The sequence below is a fragment of the Leguminivora glycinivorella genome, chromosome 15 (assembly GCF_023078275.1).
Source record: "Leguminivora glycinivorella isolate SPB_JAAS2020 chromosome 15, LegGlyc_1.1, whole genome shotgun sequence".
Lineage (NCBI taxonomy): Eukaryota > Metazoa > Arthropoda > Insecta > Lepidoptera > Tortricidae > Leguminivora > Leguminivora glycinivorella.
In genome coordinates, this window is record NC_062985.1 from 15,151,664 (window position 1) to 15,176,405 (window position 24,742).

At 37.5% G+C, this 24,742-nt stretch overlaps 1 protein-coding gene across 1 annotated transcript; it reads right to left on the reverse strand.

The window, feature by feature from the left end:
• Positions 1–6,554: 6,554 nt before the first annotated feature.
• LOC125233864 (pancreatic triacylglycerol lipase-like) lies at positions 6,555–18,257 on the reverse strand. Its single transcript, XM_048140006.1, has 6 exons — positions 18,117–18,257; positions 15,472–15,652; positions 13,780–13,928; positions 7,649–7,894; positions 6,941–7,283; positions 6,555–6,674 (listed from the first exon to the last, which is right to left on the reverse strand). Exons 1-6 carry the CDS (start codon positions 18,148–18,150, stop codon positions 6,629–6,631), a joined length of 999 nt encoding a protein of 332 aa, XP_047995963.1. The 5' UTR covers positions 18,151–18,257; the 3' UTR covers positions 6,555–6,628.
• Positions 18,258–24,742: the final 6,485 nt, after the last annotated feature.

Sequence of the window (24,742 nt, forward strand, 5' to 3'; positions counted from 1 at the left end):
CAGTATTTAAAATAAGTTGGGTTAGGGTGTTCCTGTGACCCTTAAGAGCAAACACAGGGGGGCTCGGGGGGCGAAGCGGGGCCAAAAAAGGTAGATCAACGTAGTATTTAAAATAAGTTGTGTTAGGGTTTTCTTGTGACCCCCAGGAGCAAATACAGGGTGGCTGGGGGTAGGGGGCGAAGCCCCCCGTATACCAAAAGGTCAACGTAGTATTTGAAATAAGTTGGGTTAGGATTTTCTTGTGACCCTTAAGAGCAAAAACAAGGGGGGTTCGAGGGGCGAAGCCCCCCGCATAAAAGAAAGATCAACGTTGTATTTAAAATAAATTGGGTTAGGGTTTTTGTGACCCTTAAGAGCAAAAACAAGGGGGGTTCGGGGGGCGAAGCCCCCGCATAAAAGAAAGGTCAAGGAAGTATTTAAAATAAGTTGGGTTAGGGTTTTCCTGTGACCCTCAAGAGTAAATAAAGGGGGGTTCGGGGGCCGAAGTCCACCGCATAAAAGAACAATCAACGTAGTATTTAAAATAAGTTGGGTTAGGGTTTTTTTGTGACCCTTAAGAGCAAAACAACGGGGGTTCGGGGGTGAAGCCCCCCCCCCCCCCCCCCCCATAAAAGAAAGATCAACGTAGTATTTAAAATAACTTGGGTTATTATGGGTTTTCTTGCGACCTTTAGGAGTAACCGCCAAAAAGATAAACCAACTTAGTACCTATTTCAAATAATTTGGGTTAGGGTTTTCTTGCGTGCGATCCTTAAGACTATAAAAAAGGGTCGGGGGGGGGGGGGGGGGGGGGGGGGGGGGGGCAAAGCCCCCCGCAAAGTAGAATGATCAACGAAGTGTCTAAACTAAATTAGGTCAGGGTCTTTTTTGTGACCCTTAAGAGCGAAAATATGCAGCCCACTTCCCGGGCTAGCGTTGACACGCTTATACATAAAACTGAAGTTGATGTAGGCTTCGCCCACCGAGCCCCCGCCAAAAAGGTAGACCAACGTACCTATTTCAAATAAGTTAGGTTAGGATTTTCTTGCGACCCTTAAGACCACAAATAGGCAGCCCACGTCGCGGGCTAGCGTCGACACGCTTACAAAACAAAACCAAATTGGGGAATATGGGGGCGAAGCCCCCCGCGAAAAAAAAAAGATTAACGTAGTATTCAAAATAAGTTGGGTTATTTATTTCTTGTGACCCTTAAGAGCGACAATAGACAGCCCACTTCGCGGGCTAGCGTCGATACGCTTACAAAACAAAAATTGATAACAAAATTAAAATGTGGGACGGAAAGCGATGATAGCTCCGCAGTTTTTTATTAATTTTGTTAAATGCAGTAATTGCCATAAAAGTTTTTGAGTTAAGTGCCTATAGCGTACAAGTATTATGTCGCTTGAAACTGTCACTGTTGTGATTGGACTGTGACAATCACTAAATATTTTTCAGCTTTGCGTTCTCTAAGCATGTCGCGAAGGTCTACAGCTCACAGAGCCACTAGTTTATTTCGGTTTTAAGTTACAAGATGTTCAATAATTGTTTTCAGTATTACTATGTCGTGCCTATTGGCATACAAATATGTTAATAATATACACTACTTAATAATGAATAGGGGTTTACTAAAATAATTTTTATATCGTTAATATTTTCGGAAATAATCGCTCCAAAAGTTTAAAAAAAATGTGTCTCCCCCTAACTTTTTAACCATAAGTTTCAAAAATGTGAAAAAAATCACAAAAGTACAACTTTATAAAAACTTTCTAGGAAAATTATTTTGAACTTGATAGAGTGATTGAAAAAATACGGAAAACTACGGAACCCTACACCTTAAAACTATCTAATACTATTCTAATACTCGTAGAACTTACACTGCTTCATTGTACTTATTTATTTATCGTATGGCATTATATTTACATGTCACTGCATTATACAATTAAAAACCGGCCAAGAGCGTGTCGGGCCACGCTCAGTGTAGGGTTCCGTAGTTTTCCGTAATTTACTCAAAAACTACTGAACCTATCAAGTTCAAAACAATTTTCCTAGAAAGTCTTTATAAAGTTCTACTTTTGTGATGTTTTTCATATTTTTTAAATATATGGTTCAAAAGTTAGAGGGGGGGGGGGGACGCACTTTTTTTTCCTTTAGGAGCGATTATTTCCGAAAATATTAATATTATCAAAAAACGATCTTAGTAAACCCTTATTCATTTTTAAATACCTATCCAACAATATATCACACGTTGGGGTCGGAATGAAAAAAAAATCAGCCCCCACTTTACATGTAAGGGGGGTACCCTAATAAAACATTTTTGTCCATTTTTTATTTTTGCACTTTGTTGGCGTGATTGATATACATATTGGTACCAAATTTCAGCTTTATAGTGCTTACGGTTACTGAGATTATCCGCGGACGGACGGACGGACGGACGGACGGACGGACGGACGGACGGACGGACGGACGGACGGACGGACAGACAGACATGGCGAAACTATAAGGGTTCCTAGTTGACTACGGAACCCTAAAAATTATACCTAGAAGTCTATTGTACTACTTTTTATTATTCCTGAGTTAAAGCCAATACAGATAAGTGTGTCATAAGGAGAAGTGCGTCTGGCCTACACATTTGACCTTTTTACTCATTGTCCCAGGTGTTTTACGAGTTCATACTTTTGCTACTTGCTACTAACTGATCATTGATTTAAACAGTCCAAATTTGAAGCTATTCTCTAGGGAGCTATTCTCTATTCGTTTGTAGGACAATTAAATAATAACAGTGTTATTTCATTGAATATGCCTAGTCTTAAGACTAGTGGCTCTGTGAGCTGTAGACCTTCGCGACATGCTTAGAGAACGCAAAGCTGAAAAATATTTAGTGATTGTCACAGTCCAATCACAACAGTGACAGTTTCAAGCGACATAATACTTGTACGCTATAGGCACTTAACTCAAACCCTTTTATGGCAATTACTGCATTTAACAAAATTAATAAAAAACTGCGGAGCTATCATCGCTTTCCGTCCCACATTTGAATTTTGTTATCAATTTTTGTTTTGTAAGCGTATCGACGCTAGCCCGCGAAGTGGGCTGTCTATTGTCGCTCTTAAGGGTCACAAGAAATAAATAACCCAACTTATTTTGAATACTACGTTAATCTTTTTTTTTCGCGGTACGTCGCTAGGTACGTTGGTCTACCTTTTTGGCGGGGGCTCGGTGGGCGAAGCCTACATCAACTTCAGTTTTATGTATAAGCGTGTCAACGCTAGCCCGGCAAGTGGGCTGCATATTTTCGCTCTTAAGGGTCACAAAAAAGACCCTGACCTAATTTAGTTTAGACACTTCGTTGATCATTCTACTTTGCGGGGGCTTTGCCCCCCCCCCCCCCGACCCTTTTTTATAGTCTTAAGGATCGCACGCAAGAAAACCCTAACCCAAATTATTTGAAATAGGTACTAAGTTGGTTTATCTTTTTGGCGGTTACTCCTAAAGGTCGCAAGAAAACCCATAATAACCCAAGTTATTTTAAATACTACGTTGATCTTTCTTTTATGGGGGGGGGGCTTCACCCCCGAACCCCCGTTGTTTTGCTCTTAAGGGTCACAAAAAAACCCTAACCCAACTTATTTTAAATACTACGTTGATTGTTCTTTTATGCGGTGGACTTCGGCCCCCGAACCCCCCTTTATTTACTCTTGAGGGTCACAGGAAAACCCTAACCCAACTTATTTTAAATACTTCCTTGACCTTTCTTTTATGCGGGGGCTTCGCCCCCCGAACCCCCCTTGTTTTTGCTCTTAAGGGTCACAAAAACCCTAACCCAACTTATTTTAAATACAACGTTGATCTTTCTTTTATGCGGGGGGCTTCGCCCCTCGAACCCCCCTTGTTTTTGCTCTTAAGGGTCACAAGAAAATCCTAACCCAACTTATTTTAAATACTACGTTGACCTTTTGGTATACGGGGGGCTTCGCCCCCTACCCCCAGCCACCCTGTATTTGCTCCTGGGGGTCACAAGAAAACCCTAACACAACTTATTTTAAATACTACGTTGATCTACCTTTTTGGCCCCGCTTCGCCCCCGAGCCCCCTGTGTTTGCTCTTAAGGGTCACAGGAACACCCTAACCCAACTTATTTTAAATACTGCGTTGATTTTTCTTTTATGCGGGGGCTTCGCCCCCCGAACCCCCCTTGTTTTTGCTCGTAAGAGTCACAAAAGAACCCTAACCCAACTTGTTTTAAATACCACGTTTATCTTTATTTTATGCGGGGGGCATCGCCCCCCGAACCCACCTTGTTTTTGCTCTTAAGGGTTACAAGAAAACCCTTCCCCAACTTATTTTAAATACTACCTTGATCTCTCTTTTTTGCGGGGGCTTTGCCCCCCCGAGCCCCCCTGTATTTGTTCTTAAGGGTCACAGGAAAGCTCTAGCCCAACATATTTTAAATACTACGTTGATCTTTCTTTAATAGCTATGATACGATGTTCCATCATGTAGTTCCAGTTCATGTATTCCGGCTTCATCATCAGACCTTGAAACCTAATCGTCGTCAAAGTATATTACAAGACTTTTCTAAGAAACCCAAAAACACCTATGACACGATGTTTCATCATGTAGTTCCAGTTCATATCTTCCGGCTCCATCATCAGACCTTGAAGCCTAATCGTAGTCAAAGTTCATTACAAGACTTTTCTAAGAAATCCAAAAACAGCTATGATACGATGTTCCATCATGTAGTTCCAATTCATATCTTCCGGCTTCATCATCAGATCAGTTCAACAGTACCGTATTATTGTATTGTCATCAGAACTACATACAGCTGTCAATTTTCATTACGCTACGACCCCTGAAAGATGGTTAAATTATCTGCCTTAGATTCCATTACATAGTTAGTTACATATCCATAGAGTATATTGAATAGAATATCAATGAGAATAGAGTTACGAAGTTATATAGGTCTTTGTACATAATTACATATACACGACGACCTAATTAAAGCGTGTTGAAAACGCCAGCTTAGCGTGTGTGAAATAAGTTAGTTTGCACCAACGATGTTTGATAAATGCAAAATAACTAAATCTTATAGACATCCCGCATTTGAGGATTTCATACTGAGAAAGGATGGGCAAATTCTTATATCCTCGCAATATTTTAATGCTAATTGAGACTTTCTGAACAGTAATAAGTATTTATTTTAGTAGTAATAATAACGCCATCTAGGATTTGAGGATTGAAACATAATCAGGTCATGAATAATAAGTTGTATTAAGTAAAGACTGCCAAAATGTCAAAACTGTGGTTCTAAATGTTTTAGCCCACTGTCGAGAGATGGCAGTCAATCTTGTATGAAAGAATTTTATTGTATTTTCTAGAGCTCAAGTAAATCAATTTAGTTATTCAAAAATATGTATTTTTAATACATCTGGTTTATTCTCTTACTTTTTGAAGATGTTTACTCATATTTCATTTCAAAAATGATTCAACTCAAATAGTATGAAATTCAGGCGAACACATGAAAATAAAAACAAAAACATACATTTTTTTTAACCTAAAGGGGCTCCATCTTTTTTCTCTAGCTTAAAGATATGATATTAAAATTCAAAAACAAAAATACAAAAATCAAAAACATACAAAAAGTTATGGCACCCAGGAAATTGGAACTCAAGAATCTTGTTACTGCAAAGCAAAAGGGTTACCACTGCGCCATAGCGAGTCATACGTAGGCTGGCGAAATTATAATACTTATTCTAACGAATAAATTTTACTTATTTATATACCGTCTAAACTCGTGTTCCAAAAGGTCTGAATTTTTGAAAAAGGACTCTATCTACATGTATCTAAATGACAAAACTTTTTTGATATCAATTAGGCTATTAGTTAAGGCGCGAGGCAGCATGACTTTGTCATTTTGAGCAATTTCCAAAATCTGGGACGACAAAAATTTTTTATTGAGTCATAGAATCTGGTCACAAAATTTCACGCGAATCAGTTCAAAATTGCGTCCTGTAGAGCGAGACATCCGGACATACAAAAGCAAATTGCTCGTGTTAAAACGTAGACCTTGCTATCGCTGCGGTCAACGAGACATCCGGACATACAAAAGCAAATTGCTCGTGTTAAAACGTAGACCTTGCTATCGCTGCGGTCAATTATGTATATAAATTTCTAATTTATAACATGTTGACATGTAATTGAACACTAGGTACCAATAAAATGAATATGAATATGAAGGCCAGGCTCACTTTTCCTTATGACACACTTACCCGTATTGGCCTTATTTCTCTTTCGTAAAAACAGTTATAAAAATCACTACATAGTATAAAACAAAGTCGCTTTCTCTGTCCCTATGCCCTATGTATGTTTAAATCTTTAAAACTACGCAACGGATTTTGATGCGGTTTTTTTTAATAGATAGAGTGATTCTAGAGGAAGGTTTACATGTAGGTATAGTACCCGTGCGAAGCCGGGGCGGGTCGCTAGTATATGTATAAGATAATCTCTTTGCACATTACGCTTGAGTAAGATACGTCCAAAACTTGCGGTAAAATTTCAGGTTAATTGAAAATACTTCATTTTAGTTTCAAAAATCATTATTTTTCATTTGGTTTACATAGCAGATCTCGTTTATCGTCAAGTCCGTATAACTTTAGAAGGGATATCTTCGTGCAGTATCCAATCGGTACTTTCCAGACCTGGAGAAAAAATAAATAATTTAAAACACAAGAGTCAACCACCTTCACAAAATAATTAGCGCCGAGTTATCATCGCATCATAATAAATGCTTGAGTTATTTGTCCCTTTAGTTAATTTTTACTATAATTTGTAGGTGATTAAATGTGAAATAACTTAAAATGTACTCTTTCATGACTTAAAAACTGTTATATAACTCAGTTATGTTATGTACGAAGAACAAGGGGTTAAAACGTATTTAAGGCTTCAGAAAAAAAGTTGAACTTACCCCCACTTTCTCAAATTATCATTGCCCATATGAAGAGACTGTCCTCTGCAGTTGTTCAAAGTGATCTGCACATTAGACGAGCACTCTTGTCCAATGAGATGGTTGTGCGACACAGTAGCAGCGAAGAGTTCCCACGCCCTGTTGTGGTTACAGATGTTGGTGAGACACGCAGGCTGAGAGATGCCGCCATTGGGGAAGAAGTCTGCATTGGCGATGGCCGTCCCGATGCCAAGGCCACCAACGGTGTACCCGCCGTCGGTGTGAATCGCTTCAACGTATACTGCGTCGTTGGGACCCAGACTGTCTTTGTTGAAGTTCCATAGGGGACCGGCAGGGTCTAAACCTAAAGAGAAAAACGTTTCTCAATTGAGGTTAAATCTCCGAAAGAAAAGCATTAATGTTACGGTTTTTGGGGATCTCATTCGTTTTAACATTGATTTAAACTCGTAAGATTTTTACACATATTCGTACAGCTAGAAGATATTGCTGTCAACTTTAGCCAGTCTGCTCCGAAACTATGGGGACAATTCCCGTTTTGTCAACTGTTGACATATTCTTTCGTTTCACTTGTCTGCTAGCAACTTTCATTGCACATGCCATAGTAAAAAAATCCCCTCAGTAACCTCATCATCAATCAATTGTTTTTTTAAGATGATTCATGATATGACATGATTTGGTTTAAATTTCTGAGAGGTATGATTTTCTTACCAGTGACACGGGCAACAGCTCCTCCCAGCTCCCTTCCCGCGTTGCCGACCAGATGAGCGCCCAAGCTGAATCCAACGAGGTGCATAGAGTTGAACGCAGCTCCAGTAGTCTGATGGACGAATCGAAGGAACTGGCCGAGGCCGCGGCCGACAGCCGGGACTCCGTTCGTCGCCTTCACGTAACCGCTGAGGGCGAGGCGGCGCCAGTCCAAGACGATGACGTTAGTCTCGCCTTTGTTGAGGTAAGCTGGAAATTAAAGGTACGACATATAGTGAATTTTACTAGCTTTTATTTACTTTCACCTGTCCTCTTGTCTGTCTGTTATCAAATCTTACAAGCTAAATTGACCCACTTTCGGGTTTCCGATTGAGCTGAAGTTTTGCACATATATGAAAATCACGTAACAATGTAGTATTATGATATCATGGAGCTAATCTGATGATGGAAATCCCCATCAAATAAGGGGTTTTTAGAAACAGCTCGGAGAGCAGTAGATGACTGTTGAAAGGAAAGTACACTTAAGTACAGTCTGCGATAAAAGCTTGTAAAAAAATGTTTTGTGAAGAAACTTTATAAATGTATAATTGATGTTAAAAAAAGAATGGTAATTGTTATTTTTGTCTCCCCATTTAAGAATCACTTACTCGTAAATACACTGTGAAGGTCAGAACCTCAGACCGAAACCTCAAACACTTAGTTTTCTGTCAGAGATGGAGATAATAAAATAAATAAAATAAAAATCTTTTATTGTGCCAGAAAAGGTGCTTAAACTACTTACATTTTTATTTGTCGTAACTATTCTATGGTAAAAACCAAGACAAAGTTAAGTAAGTGTATTTCTGACCCCCGTACTAGTATAAACTGTATTACGGTGGGCCAGTATTCACCGAACTCACCACTTGTTTTTTACATTCAAGTCTGTAATATAACTTATTAAACTAACACATTATTAAATGAGTAACTAAATGAAACTTATACCTATAAATAACAATATCGCGAACCTTAACAAAAAATCCACTGGAATGCGGCGGTCGCTAGGCCGAGTTAGGAGTAAACATGTAGTATACGCAGAAAGTGAAGATAAATTTTATAAGATCAATAATACTATTTAATTTAAGTATACAAGATAAACCCAGAATAGTGAAAAGAGGAAGATTCTTGACCTAATGAAGAATAATAGATCACATCATCATCATAATCATGTGTGGTGTGAATTATGAATTTACGGAAGAGATGTGTGCGTGTGTATGTGCGTGCGTGCGTGCGTGCGTGCGTGCGTGTGTGTGTGTGTGTGCGTGTGTGCGTGTGTGTGTGTGTGTGTGTGTGTGTGTGTGTGTGTGTGTGTGTGTGTGTGTGTGTGTGTGTGTGTGTGTGTGTGTGTGTGTGTGTGTGTGTGTGTGTGTGTGTGTGTGTGTGTGTGTGTGTGTGTGTGTGTGTGTGTGTGTGTGTGTGTGTGTGTGTGTGTGTGTGTGTATACTAAGATTTCCAGCAACTTTTCTGTGTTGTCGTAAGTTAATTCTTGCAAATACTGTTTTAGTGACTTTTTTAATGTGTGTAAATTGAGTGATCGCAACTGAATTTGTTTACTTATTTTATTGTATAAAGTTGGGCCGAGTACATACGCGAATTTTTTTGAAAATTTAGTTTTATGCGACGGGATTATATAAACGATGTCGTTTCTCCTTCTCGTTTCCGACAAAGATGGAGTATTTTTGTGCTGTCTGGTTAGCAACTGCTTAATAAAAAGCTGTCTAACTGTGAGAACTAAGGTGTCCTGGTAAAGTGCTGTTGTTGGGTATTGAAATTTATTAAATGTTAGAACCTTAAGGACTGAACGCTGTGCTCTTTCAAGTGTAAGTATTGAAGTTTTTGACGCTCCTCCCCACACAGCAATACAGTAGGTGGTAACAGATTGACAAAGAGCGTAATAGATGGACAACAAAAGCTTCCTGTCACAGACATGCCTAAGGTTTTTAAAAATGAAAATGAGTTTTCTAATTTTTCCCGCGAGGTTTGAGACATGCTGACGCCAAGACAGATTTTTGTCCACTAGAACTCCCAAGTACCTTATACATGGTGTTTCGGCTATAGACTGGCATAAGTTGGGACAGTTTATGTCATTCTGGCAAGTATGTATTTTAAGTGTTATGTCCTTACATAGTGCTTGCTTGTTATTTTTGATGCTAAATGTTAAATATTTGGTTTTGTCATAATTTAATGTAAGGAGATTATAGGACAGCCACTCATTAACCTGGTTGAAACCGTTTTGTGCCAAGTTGTTGACCTCAGCCCAAGTATCCCCATGATACAAACAAGCGGTGTCGTCAGCAAACGATATTATTTGACCATTATCCATTTTTAGACGACATAGTTCATCAATGTAAATGAGGAATAATGTTGGACCCAGGACACTACCTTGCGGCACGCCGTATTCTACATTTTCTTCTTTACTACATAAATCTCCAACTCTTACAAGTTGTGACCTATTTTTGAGGTAATTATTGAAGAGTTGCAACGGCGTGCCTCGTATACCAATATTTTCCAATTTTTTAAGAAGCAATGGGACAGAGACTGTATCAAATGCTTTTTTTATGTCTAAAAATATCCCGATACATTTTTTGTTACGATCAAGTTTATCAACAATATGATTAGTTAGTTGTATAACTGCGTCTTCCGTAGATTTACCCACTCTAAAACCATGTTGATTGTTACTTAATAGATTATTTGCTTCGAGATAGTTTTTTAACCTTGTATTTATAATTTTTTCTAATATTTTTGCAAGCGTTGGCAATAAGGATATGGGTCTATAATTTGAGATACAGTCTCTGTCCCCAGCCTTGTATATGGGGATAACCACTGACTTTTTCAGTGCGTCGGGGAACTTACCAGTTCTTAAGCACAAATTACATATGATAGTTATAGGTAGTGCCAACGTATCCACGGCCTGCTTTAGGAAAAATGAGGAAATACCATCCCATCCAGTAGAAGCACTATTTTTAAGATTTTTTATAAAGTATTTCACTTCTAGTTCATCTGTATCTAGCATAACCATAGAGTTGACGGGGGATACCTTTGGCACTAGGTTTTGTGCTCGTAGTTCCTCCGATACACCGGTTCTGTTAATGGTGTCACAGGCTAAGAGTTTTCCTATACTAGTAAAATATCTGTTTATATAATCAAGTGAGTCCTGCGGAGTAGATTTAATATTAAGAATATCATTTTGTGTATCTGTGCTAGGCTTAAGGTGACAAACTTGTTTAATAACTTTCCATTGTTCTTTTAGGTTATTTTTATGTTCATTAATTTGTGATCTTTGATAGGCTCTTTTCAAATTTTTAAGAAGATTGTTGCAAGTGTTCCTATACCTCTTATATGTTATAGATACAATCAAGTTATTAGGGTCTAATTTGAGTTTTTGATGTAACTTATCTCTATTTTTTAGACATCTTAATAACCCTGGAGTTATCCATGGTTTCAAATTTTGTTTCCTCCGAGAAAGTTTAGTGTATCTTGTGTGTTTTTCCATGGTTTTATTTACTACATATAAGAATGTATTAGTTACTTCGTCTACATCAGGATTACCGAGCACACTAATCCAGTCTATCTGTTGTAAATCAGCAATAACTGCATTATAATGTATCTTTTTGACGAAACGTTGTTTGCAAGGCGCTTGTTTTTTCAGTTTTGAGAAGCATAGAATGACTGAGCAGTGGTCGGTGGTTGTTGTATCACATACTATTGTTATATTAGGGAGCGTAGTTTTTAACATGCAGTGATCTAGGCAATTATTACCCCTAGTTGGTAGAGTGTGTGATGGGAGTAGACCATGTGACGCTAACATGTTGAGATATTCTGATGTTTTATGATCCATATTATTATTATCTGTTATGTTTATATTTATATCACCTAATAGAATTATATTTTTAAAATGCTTATATTTTGTTAAGATGCAATCTAGAGATGAAGTAAAATGTTCAGTATTTCTGAAGGAGGGAGGCCTGTATATTGACACAAGTACGTATTCTAAACCTAGTGTTGAAACAAGACAGTTTGCTTCTAAGCATTCTAATGGTTCAACAGTGTTTAACGGTAATTCAGATTTGAAATAAATAACAATTCCATCATTTTGATTATGGTGTCGATTGGTACTAATAGTGTTATAACCATTCATCACAGGGAGAGAAGCACTCTGTGTAAGCCAACATTCTGTCAGTACAATAATATCGAAATCCATTGCGAATCTATCTAGCAACACTTGCAGATCATCATAATTGTGATTAATGCTTCTGATGTTTTGACTCAAAATTTTAGTCGGTAACTCGAAATTTGCAACAACAGACCCACAGTTTTCAGGACAGTCCATAGCAACCGACTTGCCGATATTGACACTTGTGTCAATATCATCCATAAAAACTTGCATATCAACCATAGTCGTAAATATCGTGATCTGTCAATATACAATTGTCTAAGGCAGTCGGGCTATAAAAATCTCCAGAGTTCTGAAAATCTAGGCAAATGTGTGTAGTAGTGTAAACCAATATTTGAAATATTGTTATGTGCGAGTGATGTGTTTTGTGTGTGTATTTTGTAACGGATTTATTGTTAATGTTAGATAAGTATTTAATGTTAGAATTATGGTTACCTGGTTCTGCTGGGTTTGAAGAAAAGATAATAGTTAAACAAGTGCGAATGCTTAATTTAAACTTACATGCTAAAACTAAAAACAGTCACTTCGACAGTTCATTTGTTTTTAGATCTTCAATTTGTTTTGAGGATTTGATCCAAATTGCTGATGATGAGTCGGTTTTCTTAGCAAAAACTTTTCCTTGACTCGTCCAGCAATACTTGAATCCATGGTTTTTGCGTAGGTCACGAGCTAAGTAAGCCAGTTTGCGAGCTGCAGGTGTCAGCGACTCCGAGATATAAACCTGGTGCTTATCTCTGTCCATGTCGATGCATTGAGTATTAAACATGTCCTCCTCATGTGAACTATTATACTCTTTCAGACCTTTCATTAGTGATTTAGCCTGTTGAGCGGTCTGGTATTCAACTATTATTAGTGCGCTTTTCCCATATTTAATACGCTTAACTTGCCTGACATGATCAGTTTGAAATGGTACTTTCAAGGCCGTATGCATCTTTGTTAACAGATCAATGAGATTTTCCCCTCTAATCTCCGGGATGTTCCTGATTTCAAGTGTCGTTGCGCGCTGGACCCTTTGCAATTCTTCCACCTGATTTTCTAGGTGATCAATTTTTATTAAGGCTTCCTTGTGCTCAGTGGATATTTTTTCGACTTTACCTTGCAAATTTTCATACAATGAAGTGGTCCGATTGAGAATTTCTTCTATTTTCGCGTTCGTTTCAATTATTTTTTCATTTTGAGATCGCAGTTGTTCTAAAGTTTCATTAAATGTCTTGTTTTGCGATTCCCGTTCCGTCTTGAAACTGTTAACCAAATCATGGATTTCATTTCTCAGGGCGCTCACGTCCTCTGTATCACTGCGCTGTTTCCGTTTTCTTGTTGCAACATAATTGTTTGCATCTATATCCGTAAACAACTCAGGCTGCGAGATCGATTTCTCTTTATCAGGTGTGGCCATGTTTATTGTGGTAATTTTGCGTATACTATGCTCGGACGCACGTGCACTGATAAGCGGGGGAATTTGCACCAAAAGGATAGTATCGAAAACTCGACCCTACTTCAAGCACGATTACGTGGATAATCAACTGGTTGATTATTACTTATAATATTTTAAATTAATATTTAGCACTGCACAGACTGCTCGATATGAGATATGGACGGTGAATGAATGGAGATCACGCGATAGAAAACTAAAATGTAAAGATACTTCACATCGGATCCGGCATATTCTAACATGGAGTCATTAGTTAGGTATTCATTTTCTTCGATACATTTTGACTTAGCATATATTTTATCAGAGAGTGCCACAGCTACAGGGGGCATAATAATAATGTTACAATCCAAAATCAATCTTCAAGCACATCATTCATGATGATGTGTAACACAAGCTTCATCGTTAAAGTGCATATTTTTTCTGCTCATCATAAAATTATTATGACCTACCCAGATTGTGTTTGATATGAAATTATCGGGTTGGTTAACCTACCATCTCTGATAACGGGATTGAGGTCTGTGTTCTGGTTGCTAAGCCACCCGTGCGCGATGACCACCGTGGGGTGGTTTGGGTTAAAGTTGGAGTTGAGAACAGAGTTCCTGTCGTTGATGACTAATGTCTGTGAGTTGCGCGGGTTCCGCCTGTGGAAAAAAATCAACAAGATTATATTGAAGTGCACTTAACAATTCTTGCATTGAGCTTGTTACTTTTTTTTAAATATGCATATTCATTTATTGCTTCCATGGTATTATAAATAGATATTTTACATACTTTCGTAATTTCGTGCGATAATTTCATCATCCTAATCATAAATTATAAGTAAAATAAGGTATAAAAATAACGATGGGACATATGCGCCTTAGTCATAGCAAAGACATATTTAACTCCGTATATACAGATAAAGTCTAAGAAAAAAACGTACCTCAAAACCATACAGAAAAAGGTCCGGTGACCTAGATGGCGATACACCTTTGGGGGACGCTCGACTAGATGGCGCTAATATTAATATTTTACATTTTAACACATATCAAGCCAAGAATATGGGCCAAATTGTCAAAACTGAGGTTCAAAAGTTTTACGCCTCTGTCGAGAGATGGCAGTCTATGCAGTGTGATTACACATTTTACTTTGCCAGTCTCTCTATAATACTCGATCTTCTTTGGTCATAGGATTAGGATAGGATAGGATTTACCATTGATCCTGCTATGACATGGAAAACACACATAGACAATGTATGTGCTAAAATGGCAAGTGGTGTCTACGCCCTTAAACAACTTCGTACAATTATATCCCATGAATGTCTAATCCAATCCTATTATGCGTATGTACATTCCATTATGTCTTACGGTATAATTCTGTGGGGAAACTCGTCAGACCATCAGAGAGTATTGAAAATGCAAAAGCAAGCGATAAGAGTGATCATGAACGCGGGATACAGAGATACGTGCAGAGAATACTTCCAAACCCTTAAAATAATGACGTCTGTGGCTCAATATATATTTGAATGCATTATGTTTGTTCGGGAGAATATACACATGTTTAAAAAGAAAGGTGACTCCGAGCGCCCGAATCGTTACCCAAACGATCTCTGTGTAAGTCCCCACAAACTCGCCATGACACAAAAATTGCCAGGCGTAATTGGTCGTAAACTTTTCAATAAATTACCTGAAAATTTCAAAAGGGAATCAAGACTGACAGTGTTTCGTGCTCAAGTGAAAGAACTTTTATTAAGCAAGACTGTGTATACCATTAGTGAATTTTATGAAATGTTAATGTGAAAATAATGAAATGCAATTATTAATTTTTAAATTCTAGACTAGTCACACTTGTTAGTAGTATAGATATTTTGTACACAATGTATATTTTAAATGTACCTATTACCTTGTGTGATGAATAAATGACTATCTATCTATCTATCTATCATAGGTATAAAGACTGAAGACTCCAATTTCGGAAGACATATTCCGGAAACTTATTCCGTACGTGGCACTCATAGTACGGTTCTAATGCGTGGATAGCGTCGAAGGTACCAGTACCTCAAGCTTCGCCCACTTATCTATTTTAATATCTTCGAGAGCGCCTAATATGCCTGGATCAGAAGCCCTCAAGCGTGGCGGGTTTATTAATTTGTGGTAATATTCCATAACTAAAGAACTATTATTCCTTTTGAAGACACCAGCATACCTAGTGAAGAGCAGGTACAGATTGTTAGCCGGGTTCCTCTCGATCTCTTCGAGGAGGTGGTGGTCTACCTCTTCCTGGAGGTCCACCGTGTGAGGGACACCGTCGCCATCCGGAAACTCGATATACCTCGGGTACTCGAAGGCAGCCTGCTCTTCAGGCACAGGCACTGCGGCAGCGAATGCTGAAACATACAAACATAAACTCAAGCTTGTATTTCCAAAAAAAGGAGTATAGAGAAAACGTCGGCCACGCTACAATTTTACCATACCCCATAGTTGACTTCTACGATGCCCAAGGGAGAAAAAATTATGTGAAATTCTTAACCCGTCATCATTCGAATACGGACGCTGGAAATAGGAGCTAGGGGGAGGTTGCTATCATTGGACCACTTAATTTCGCTGCTCTATAACATAGATTTTATGTCAAAAAATAAAACTAGTTTGAGAAGTTTTTCCTTTAATACCAGCGGGTAAAAACGCATTTTATCCACTAGTGGATAAAGTAATTTGACCTTGAATAAAGTCAAATTAACTGCTTTAAAATTGATAAAAGTAGGTGAATCTAGTAATAAAGATGATTTACCACCTGTGGAATTACTGGAAGCAGTGATAAACGCATTTTTTGCGTTGTAGTTTCCTCGCTATAGTGAGGGGAAAAATTTGTGTTACACTCGGGTGCAAATGTATTTTACTTCTCGTGTGTTAAAAAAACTCGCAAGTTCAGAAATTCTCGAACCACTCGCCTCGCTCGTGGTTCAACTATAGAATCCTTTCACTTGCTCTTTTTTCAATTCCACACTCGGCGTTAAAATACAACTTTGCCCCCTTGTATAACAAATAACTATTGCATCTATTTATGAATTAACTTATTCATAATAAAAAAAAAGAGAAAAATCGTGATAAAGTTTTCAAAAGCTGTTGCCTTCTTTGGACCAGAGTCGCCTTCATTGGACCACAAAGTCGCCATCAATAGACATAGGAAATTTAGACCAATGGTCCAATGAAGGAAACTAATGGAAATAGAGAATAATCATTATCAAATCATTTCACAAATAAAAATATTAAAAAATACAGAAAACAAAAGATTGGAAACTGTTGTTTTAAATTTGCTCTTTAATAAATGTTTAAGCATTATATGTCACCACACAAATTCAATTGCAAATGTATTTATACCTTCGTCATTTTATTCCTTTGCATAATTTAACTTCAACAGCGCTCGAAACACACTTGGACGGGTCACTCTTTTCCGGGAAGCGAGGCGCGACTGAGGTTACGGGGTGGCCCAAGGTGAGGCATAAGGTCACCTTCTACATTACTGGATTTCGTCTAGCACTATTATATTTTGAAATATTTAAGTGGTCCAATCAAGAAGCTGGTCCAATGATCGCAACCTTCTCCTATGTATATAAATACATGTATTTATCTATTTAAGTATGTATATCGTCGCTTAGCACCCATAGTACAAGCTTTGCTTAGTTTGGGGCTAAGTTGATCTGTGTAAGGTGTCCCCCAATATTTATTTATTATTTATTTTATTTTATTTAGCTGCTTATTTGTATTTGGTGCTACAAATTAATAAGAATTTGATTTTTAAAATAGATATTATGAGTTCCATTGACCAAACAACGCAATGAAGCGTCTTCGTCCTTGATATTTTAGCATGCAAGAAAACTTTTAATTAATACTGGACAATATTGATATATCTTACTAAGTAAGGTACTTTTTCAGTATTTTCATTAAATAAATATTGAATAATATATATTATATATTGCCTGTGTGGTGACGGGTTAAGAATTTCACTACCCCCTTTCTTCCCGTGGGTGTCGTAGAAGGCGACTGTGGGATAGGGTTAAATTGTGGCGTAGGCGAGAGGCTGGCAACCTGTCACTGCAATGTCACAGTTTCGTTTTCTTTCAACCCCTTATTTGCCAAGAGTGGCACTGAAGCTTTAGTAGTTTCATGTGCTCTGCCTACCCCTTTATGGGATACAGGCGTGATTGTATATATGTTGTATGTATGTATGAATAATATTACAATCGCGCAAATAACTAACACCAGAGGGCACTGTTCTCACGGTCTAAACTCAATTAAAAAGGGATTTTGTAATTTGGCATAGAGTCTGTACTTCTACCCAATAATAATTGTTATAAATTCATTATAACATGGGCTTAGAAGTTTAACTGTTGGTATAGGTAGGTTATATACGATTCATAATATTTTAGAATATTTTCCACTCTGAAATATAACCATACTTTGAAATAATTGGTACTCAATTAATCATAAAACATAATTGGTTGCCTACATCGTGAGCCTATAAAATTTTAAAAAGCAATTAATTTAGAACTTGAATATTTTATCCAATGATTTCGATGCGAATTTTACACCCATGATTTCAAAATATTAAAATAATTTATTGTTTGGAAGTATTCATTGTCAAAGCGAACCCCAGGCTCTCATGAGCCGATGTAAATGCCGGGATAACGCAAGGAGAATGATGATTCTTTGGAAGTATAAAATTCATTGCAGCATTTTTCGACAATAGGCTTAATAAAAGTTAAATCAGAAACTAATTTAGTTCAACCGTGATTACATATCAGGCTGATAAGAAATAATTTAACTAATTAAAAAATATATATAGTGACGTACCCGCAAAAGCAAGAAACACAAGGGCGGAACGCATTCTGAGTTCTTTCAGCTTAGTGACTGAGTCGACCACCCGCAGCCTAATCTTTTATACTCACGGATGGGTAGGTAATCAAAAATATTTCCAGATTTAATATCTTAATCCTTGTTTTTGCTTTAATTACATGTAAGAAACAGACGATAAGATGCCGACGTTATAATCGATTATCTTAAATCCATTGTTTCGTGACATAGAGGGAAATGCACTAGCGTTATTGGTTTCACACCGGAGTAGAACAGATCACTCGATAAAACGCATGTGTTTTTTCAAAAAATAAGGTTAGTATAAATGGTTCACTATTATCTTGCAGAAACTTTTTTCGCATATATTTGATTTGCATAATAGTTCTTGGCAGAAGTCACGTTTGGCAGAAATACCTTACGCAGAATATGCTTTGGCATAATTCATCAAAATCGCAGATTTTTATAATACCGAATCGTACGTTGGCATAATGTTGATGAGCATAATATTCTTCTAGTCGAATAGTACTTTCGCGGATAACATTTGTGCATAATATTTAGGCGGCAGAAAGTTACAATTTTCTTTTTGATAGCGAGTCAGATATGTTGGGGATGCAAGATACCTAACACTCCTCCTCGCTTCGCTCGTCGTCGTACCTAACGGGGGCTCCGAGACAGTATTTCCTTTTCGATAGCGTGTCATAATTCTGCTCTTGTAATAGTATGCTATACGATTATTAAGGTACATAAAATTATGCTAAATCAAAGTCGACCAAAGTAATGTTCTGTGAAACAATATTCTGCCAAATATATCGTATGCGTGGTAGTAATAATGTCAACTAAGTTTTCTGCAAAATTGCCACTCGGACGAATATTTTTCTGCGAAGCATGTTATGAAAAGTGTGTTTCTAACCAAAATTATTCTGCCAGATGAAGGTAACCCGTATAATATAAACGCACAAAATTGTTGTAGTAATTTTCATTTTAAAAATTCCATTTATTTTTATTAATTTATTAAATCGTGAGGCGTATTTGTAAAACCATTTCAAGCAATTATTATTTGTAGCTAAACAATTTACTATAGCCAGGTGTTAATTTATGGTCGCGAGTTCAAGCCTCATTGATGCTCAATAATGTTCATAACATAATGATTCTGATTCGGGAAAATTACAAAACGAGGGTCTAGTCTACGATAGTACTCTTTATTATACTGTGCATGGTCATGTTTGTCAGGTCAAACATTGTCTAATGAGGAGGCTCACTGACATTTTATCCCGCCTGGCAGCGCCTTTGCAAGTCTCTGCGCATGTGACTGTCATTCATATGTGTGAGAGAGAGAAAAAATCATCTTCTCGCTCTCACGTATGAAATTTTTTATCTGTGCAATGCAAGTGCAATGGACTAATAGGGTGGCGCCATCTTCCAAGAGACCTTCCAGGGCCTGGAAAAGGCTGCAGAAGGCAGCGCTGTAACTGTAAAATATGCTCATTGGTATGAGCTTCTTCCTCAAAGTCGCAGGAATAAACTTTCAATATTTGTTTATATGTATCTCTCGAAAAGAGTCACATAGTTTATTCAAATGGTATCTGCTATGCTAAAAGTCTAAAAAACCGGCCAAGTGCGAGTTGTACTCGCGTTGCAAGGGTTCCACAAGAAGGGCTTAAGCGCCTCCTTTTTAGTAGGAACTTAAGTCATTTTTGCGAATAATCGATATTTTGAACAAAACGAAACAGAGGTCACTATCAAGTTCTAAGACACGCGGTAGCGTGTCAAGCCAAGTTCAAGTAACAGAACTGGCCAGCAGCACCGTGTGTAATATTACACGAACCATTTGGAGCCACTTTTGACCCCCTCATAACTCAAAAACTATTTTATATAAACGTCAAATTTGGCTCATATATTGAGACTTGCGAGATATACATGTGCTCCAAATTTCAAATGCGCACATCTCAAACGGTTATTTAGATAATAACGTCCAAAAATCGTCATTTTTATCAAATATATACCTATAGACATAAATTCTAACCCAGTTCCAGGTGACCTAGAAAGTTCAAATTTGGTATTTAGATAGGAAATTAGGTAAAAACACGGGAAAAAATCAGAAAATGGTAAATTTTTAAATTTCTTTTTTAGTCCGTATATTCCCGAGTTAGAGCTTACAACTAAGAGTATAGTCGACTTTCGTATTTATTACGTTATTAACTGGGATTTAGAATTAATTATTGTTTCAATATTTAGCGCATATAATTTATCTACTAAGAGTAATGATATCCCATCAAACACATAAATGTGAAATGAGAGCCAAGTTCAATAATATGATACCTACTGCCTTGGTTGTTGACTTCAACAAAAAAAGAAGTGAAATCTAAATAGGTGCCAAGTTCAATGGTCCGTCCTCAAATTGATTTATAACAACATAAAATATAATTTCTTCTTATTACTTAGAATAAAATATTTTAGCCTGAGGTCTGACTTGGCTAGTTTTCATCGAAAATTACTTTAATAAAAATGTTTTTGAATTAGGTTATAAAAAGCTCTTTCATTTGATATGTAACACAATATAGTTCACTTTTACCCCCCAAAAGTGGCCCCCATAATTGAATTTTCTTAATTTAAATTACATGTCCGTCTTTGGGTCACAGGTTTACATATGTGTGCCAAATTTCAAGTTAATCGGTTCGGTAGTTTCGGAGAAAATTGGCTGTGACAGGCGGACAGACAGACACACGAGTGATCCTATAAGGGTTCCGTTTTTCCTTTTTGAGGTACGGAACCCTAAAAATTAATACAGGGAGTTCTGATTGAGCTTAAATTTTGCATACATAATGTAAATCGGATGACAATGCAATATTATGATGACTTGGAGCTGACCCGATGATGGAGACGGGAGATGCTTAAGGGTACTCTGTATTTGTTAAAATATGTGGCTTGGCCGTTTCGCTGACGTAAGTATTAAAATAATAGTTTCTTTGGTAACGTCTCAAGGTCTAGGATCAAAGTTTGCGTAAGTTCCATTCCCTGTTTTAAGGGTAAAAGTTCCAAAGACAGCCTAGCCGAAGTTATATTTAATCGTTGACGCTAATCAAAATGCAGTCTGTAACTGTACATACGCTTACAATACAAAGCGTGTGCAAAGAGGCAATGTGTAATCACAGTGCGTAGACTGCCATCTCTTGACACAGGCGTAAAACTTTTGAACCTCAGTTTTGACAATTTGGTGCATATTCTTAGCTCGATATGTGTTAAAATGTCAAATATTAATATTAGCGCCATCTAGCTGAACGTACCCCAAAGGTGTAATGCCATCTAGGCCACCGTACCTTTTTCTGTATTACTATACAGAGGTACGTTTTTTTCTTAGACCTTATCTGGCTATACAGAGTTATATTTATGTCTTTGGCGTGTGTATGAGCTTCAATTGTTTGAGATGTACGCCGCACGCCCCGCCCAGGGTGTTTCAATGAACGTAATACAAAATAAGTGATTCCGGCTCTATTAACGACGAAGAATATAATGCACATATTCAGGTGTTAAAATTCTACGTAATTAAATTTTGCTAATTTTCTAGCAAAATAATTAAATACAATTGACAACATTTCATATTTTTGAGTACTACTTTTTATTGTTTGGTTTGAAAGAACTCAATACTAAAAGATATACGTATTTTTTTATTTTTCCAAAAACTGCTATTTTAATGAGAAAATCTCTTCTTATTACTACTTCGAGCAGAAAGAGCGTAAGTTACAAACGTCAAGACACAGCTTCGTGACGTCACATGTGTTGTTTCATACACCTAAGAAAACGACAAAATCATTTCTAAAAAAAAAGTTTTAACAGTCAGCTCAAACAGTCCGGTATGTCTGACTTACGGAAGTATAACTAAAGCATGGAAGCCATGCTAAAATAAGAGCATGGTGACATGAATCTTACTCACAACACACTATTATGCTTTGTTTATGAGCGAATGCGACAAAAATCCGGAACTTCTTTCGTTTTCCCGAAGGTGGTCACTAAACGATTGTCAAGTGGTTGCCTTTTGGTTGCCTTTTAGTAGTTACAATACGGCTAAATTGAATATGTGTTTATCTTTCACAGTCGGTGTCCACCTTTGACAACTGTACATAGTGTACATAGTCGTATTATATTAAGTCAAATATCTCGGCGGTCATCTGGCCGATTTTTAATTATATTGTGTTTATTCCTAATAGATAGTTGATTAACCTGCTATGTTACTATTTGTGATGTATTCAAGTTCCTTATGTGAGTGTGGCCTGTGTGATTAAGGACTGTAATTCACGTACATGGTGAAAAGAAAACTGCTAAGAACATGTAACCTTTCATTAGTGAATTTCGTTCAATTATTGATAATATTATTTGTAGGATCTAAACAAAACATAAAAAACGATATTGATAGTTTATATATAACTAATGCCGTATTAAATTCTGCATAGTTTTATTCATGTTTTTTCGATATTTCTTCAAACTGTTTTTAGGTTATGTTTATATCACAGTGATGTGTAAATTGTGTAATTTTTATCTACGTTAGGGATAATAACCCTATCGACATTCATTCAATAAAAAGGACATGAATGTTTATTGGTAGGCATCACGGACCTGGTAATGTAACAGGTCTAGCGAACTCAACCATTAATATTTTTTAGTTTTTCCAGATATTCTCATACATGATTAAAATAAACTAAAAATAGTTGAAACTATTGAAAGAATAAATTATGTCACCTACACTGCCGTTTGTTTTATTTTCCATTTGGTAGAGAAGATATTATTGAGGTAAGTAGATTCTGACTGGTGGACTTCACATGAGATAGATGCTAAATAAAAGTATTTTACTTAGGTCTTTGCGTAAAGAGAAGAGAATTTCTCATATTGATTTCTCGTATTTTTTACACATACTATTTAGGCCGATATTGCACTATCATAAAAATCACATGATCACAGACAACATGCCGACCTTTTTCATCGCGTTAAAGAAGAAGGGAGACATACACATCTATGATGAAATATATATGATAATGTGATATGGGCCTTAGTAAGAGAAGAATAATGAGCGGTTATGTAGGTACCTATTAAGTACATAAACAAACCATTTATTTGCAATCCGTAGGTATGGTTAGATTGGTTAGCCAAGAAAGAATACAGTATGAATATGTGACTTTCATGGCCAAAAAGCCATAATAATCCTAATGAAATATTTATAATAGATATTATATGTTTTCGTTACTTTTATATGTATCAAGTTTATATTATTTTTAAGGTCAGAACATAAGTAAGTGTGTATTTTATCGATAATCGAATCGACAAAGTAACATCCCTAGCAAAACAAGAACCTACTGACCACCTACCAAAAAGAGAAATAACTAGCATATATCCATCCCTTTTCAATACTTTTAGCAAGGAGATCAGAAAAAACACATAAATTACGAAAGTCGTTTAAATTTATTGACGAAAGTACAAAAATCGATGCTTTAAATCAAATTCAACAGAAATAAAAGCACGAACAAAATAGAGACGTGTCGAGTGTCGAGCCAAAAGTGTCGTCCGCCCGGGGAAAGCAATATGGCCTCCATCATTGGCGTGAAGTTCTTACGGGCCGAAGTTGCAGCGAATCGGAAGGTAGCTAAGCGCCATCTATTGGTTCAGCTCGAAATAACCATGCCCATAGCTGGTCTTGGACATATTAGCGCCATCTAGTAAGGCTTCTCTCCAATACGGCCTTTCCTGACTAGAGGACGTCTCGGTCTCTTTTCCTTAATCTCTCATGGTAGATGTTGACGTAGCGGAACCGGAAGTGTACTCTCTGGTCGTCATGGGTGCAGCGATTCCATCACCCAGCGTCGTAGACCTGGAAGTCATCGGGCCCGCGGCGACAGGCTCCGGTTCAAGATTGTCTGCATCTGCGTAACAGAAACAACAAACATGTCAAAATAAACACAATGGGATGCTCATGATAATTAAACGGGATATACATCGTGTAAGGTCTGCTTACAAATTAGTGGGGGTCAGACCACAAAACAATCAAAGGACAAAAATGAGAGGTTTTGCTTACAAAGCGAGGTCTGCTCACTTCATAAAGTTACAAGTATGCAAGGTCTGCTTGCAAAGTGAGGTCTGCTCACTACATAAAATTACAAGTATGCAAGGTCTGCTTGCAAAGTGAGGTCTGCTCACTACATAAAGTTACAAGTATGCAAGGTCTGCTTGCAAAGTGAGGTCTGCTCACTACATAAAGTTACAAGTATGCAAGGTCTGCTTGCAAAGTGAGGTCTGCTCACTTATCAACAATATAGGAGAGTTGCTCACCCAAGAAAACGGCAGCACATGTGTCCGGAGTCCACTCGCCTTTCCAAGGAACCATAAACTCGGCCGCAGCTTGAGTGGTCTTCCCGTAGGAGCCTGCAAGCACCCGCAGCTCCACGTGTCACGCGCCCATGAGGCAGAGCCTTGACTACAGATATCCTTCCTGTGGATTGTGCCTTTTTAATAACAAAGGCCATGGAGCTCGATGACATCGAATATGAAAGACACGCGCTATTTTTATCAACCGAGGGATCCTGCAAATCTCTGGTTTGTCTGTAGACGTTCAGACACTCGCTGTCTCGCCATCTCTCTTA

What these genes read in the sequence shown, in the direction of transcription:
- LOC125233864 (XM_048140006.1), bottom strand. Translation starts at nt 18,150, where the DNA reads ATGCGTTCCGCCCTTGTGTTTCTTGCTTTTGCGG. An exon ending in CTGTACCTGCTCTTCACTAG is followed by an intron (nt 13,929 to 15,471) that starts GTATGCTGGTGT and finishes TTTTTTCCACAG; the next exon opens with GCGGAACCCGCGCAACTCAC. An exon ending in AGCTGTTGCCCGTGTCACTG is followed by an intron (nt 7,284 to 7,648) that starts GTAAGAAAATCA and finishes TTTTCTCTTTAG; the next exon opens with GTTTAGACCCTGCCGGTCCC.